The following is a 1395-nucleotide window of genomic DNA, read 5'->3' as shown; positions in this document are numbered from 1 at the left end:
TATGAAATTTGACAAACAGAGACACAGAGAGAGAGAGGAAAACAAACTTACATCCTCCCCGTAGAGGTGGTTCAAAACTTGATTTGAAGCTTTCGTGACTGCAGGAATTACCTTTGGTTCTTTCGGTAAAGTCAAGTAAAAAGAAAATAAATTAAATAATAGAATACAACGTTCAATTTCAACACAAGCAACCGTCATCAGGTTGAACTAAATTTGAGAGCGAGACAAAACATAAACACGAAGACACACAGACAGACACACAAGCAGGTCCATTCGCTCTTTCTCTCCCCTGGTCGCTTCGGGGTGGATTTCCACACAACTCTCTCTAAAATGTACCAGTCTTGAGGGTCTTTCATTGACATGCTAATTTCTCTGCTCCAGCAGAACCCACCTCTCTCTCTCTGTCCCCCCTCTCTCTCTATTTAAGGCCTCGACACAGAGCATTGGGTCTCTGTGTGTCTATGTTGGATGTCTCTGTGTTGTATATACTGTACATATGTTATTCATATTAACATCAACGACACCAAGTACTCTGAATGTATGTGTGTCTCCGTGTCTGTGTCTCGTGTCTGTGTTTTGTCTCTCTCTAAAATGTTGTTATACCTGATGACGGTTGCTTGTGTTGCAATCGAAACGTTGTATTCTATTATTTCATTTATTTTCTTTCTACGTGACTTTACCGAAAGAAGCAAATCGTGATTCCTGCAGTCACGAAAGCTTCAAAAGAAGTTTGATATCTTTATTAATGTATTTTCTATAGTTTACAATAACGATTAAAAACAAGTAAATTACATGCACCCGCGATTTCTAATGTGAGGGACAAAGCGAACAATTGTCAAAGTCAAACTTCGCCTATGCTTCGATGCTTCCCACCTACCAAGACAATTAATTTGTGGTCTTCGAGAAACGATCATTTTCATTACAGGATTCAATTTGTGCAGTGAAGTAATAAACGGGGGGAGATTTTTTTTTCTCTCTCCCTCTCTGTTTGCACACATGTTGATTTGCAAAGTTGTGGTCTCAAAACTCAAACTTCTGTTCCTGAAAAGTGTGTCAAGGTAAACGCTGTGAGTGTGTGTGTGCGCGCTATTTGTTCTTGACCAATGGCAGGCCAGGGTACCACAGAAGGCCATTTATCTTATTCTGACCTACGATCTCTGTGCTACACTTGATGAATGAACCCAGCTACAGAAGTGGAATGATTTATTTGGCTGCTATGTGATATCGACACATCACACGCAGAATAAAAATGTGCGTGTCTGTATTTGCGTGTGTGTATATATACTGTACATGATATGTTTATCCATATTAACATCAACGACACCAAGTACTCTGAAATGTATTCAACAACTTGGCAGTGTGTATTGTATTGGTCTAGATACTAAAAAATGATCC

At 39.4% G+C, this 1395-nt stretch overlaps 1 protein-coding gene across 1 annotated transcript in view; it reads right to left on the bottom strand.

The window, feature by feature from the left end:
- Positions 1 to 852: 852 nt before the first annotated feature.
- LOC133359479 (bifunctional 3'-phosphoadenosine 5'-phosphosulfate synthase 1-like) overlaps positions 853 to 1395 on the bottom strand; it is a 12624-nt gene continuing 12081 nt past the window's right edge. Inside the window, exon 12 of the mRNA XM_061577896.1 lies at positions 853 to 873. Coding sequence (XP_061433880.1) covers positions 853 to 873 — 21 coding nt within the window. The remainder of the gene's footprint in view (positions 874 to 1395) is intronic.

The sequence above is a fragment of the Lethenteron reissneri genome, chromosome 65 (genome assembly GCF_015708825.2).
Source record: "Lethenteron reissneri isolate LAM-NWPU_2019-01 chromosome 65, ASM1570882v1, whole genome shotgun sequence".
NCBI lineage: Eukaryota > Metazoa > Chordata > Hyperoartia > Petromyzontiformes > Petromyzontidae > Lethenteron > Lethenteron reissneri.
This window is presented reverse-complemented; position numbering and strand designations above follow the sequence as displayed.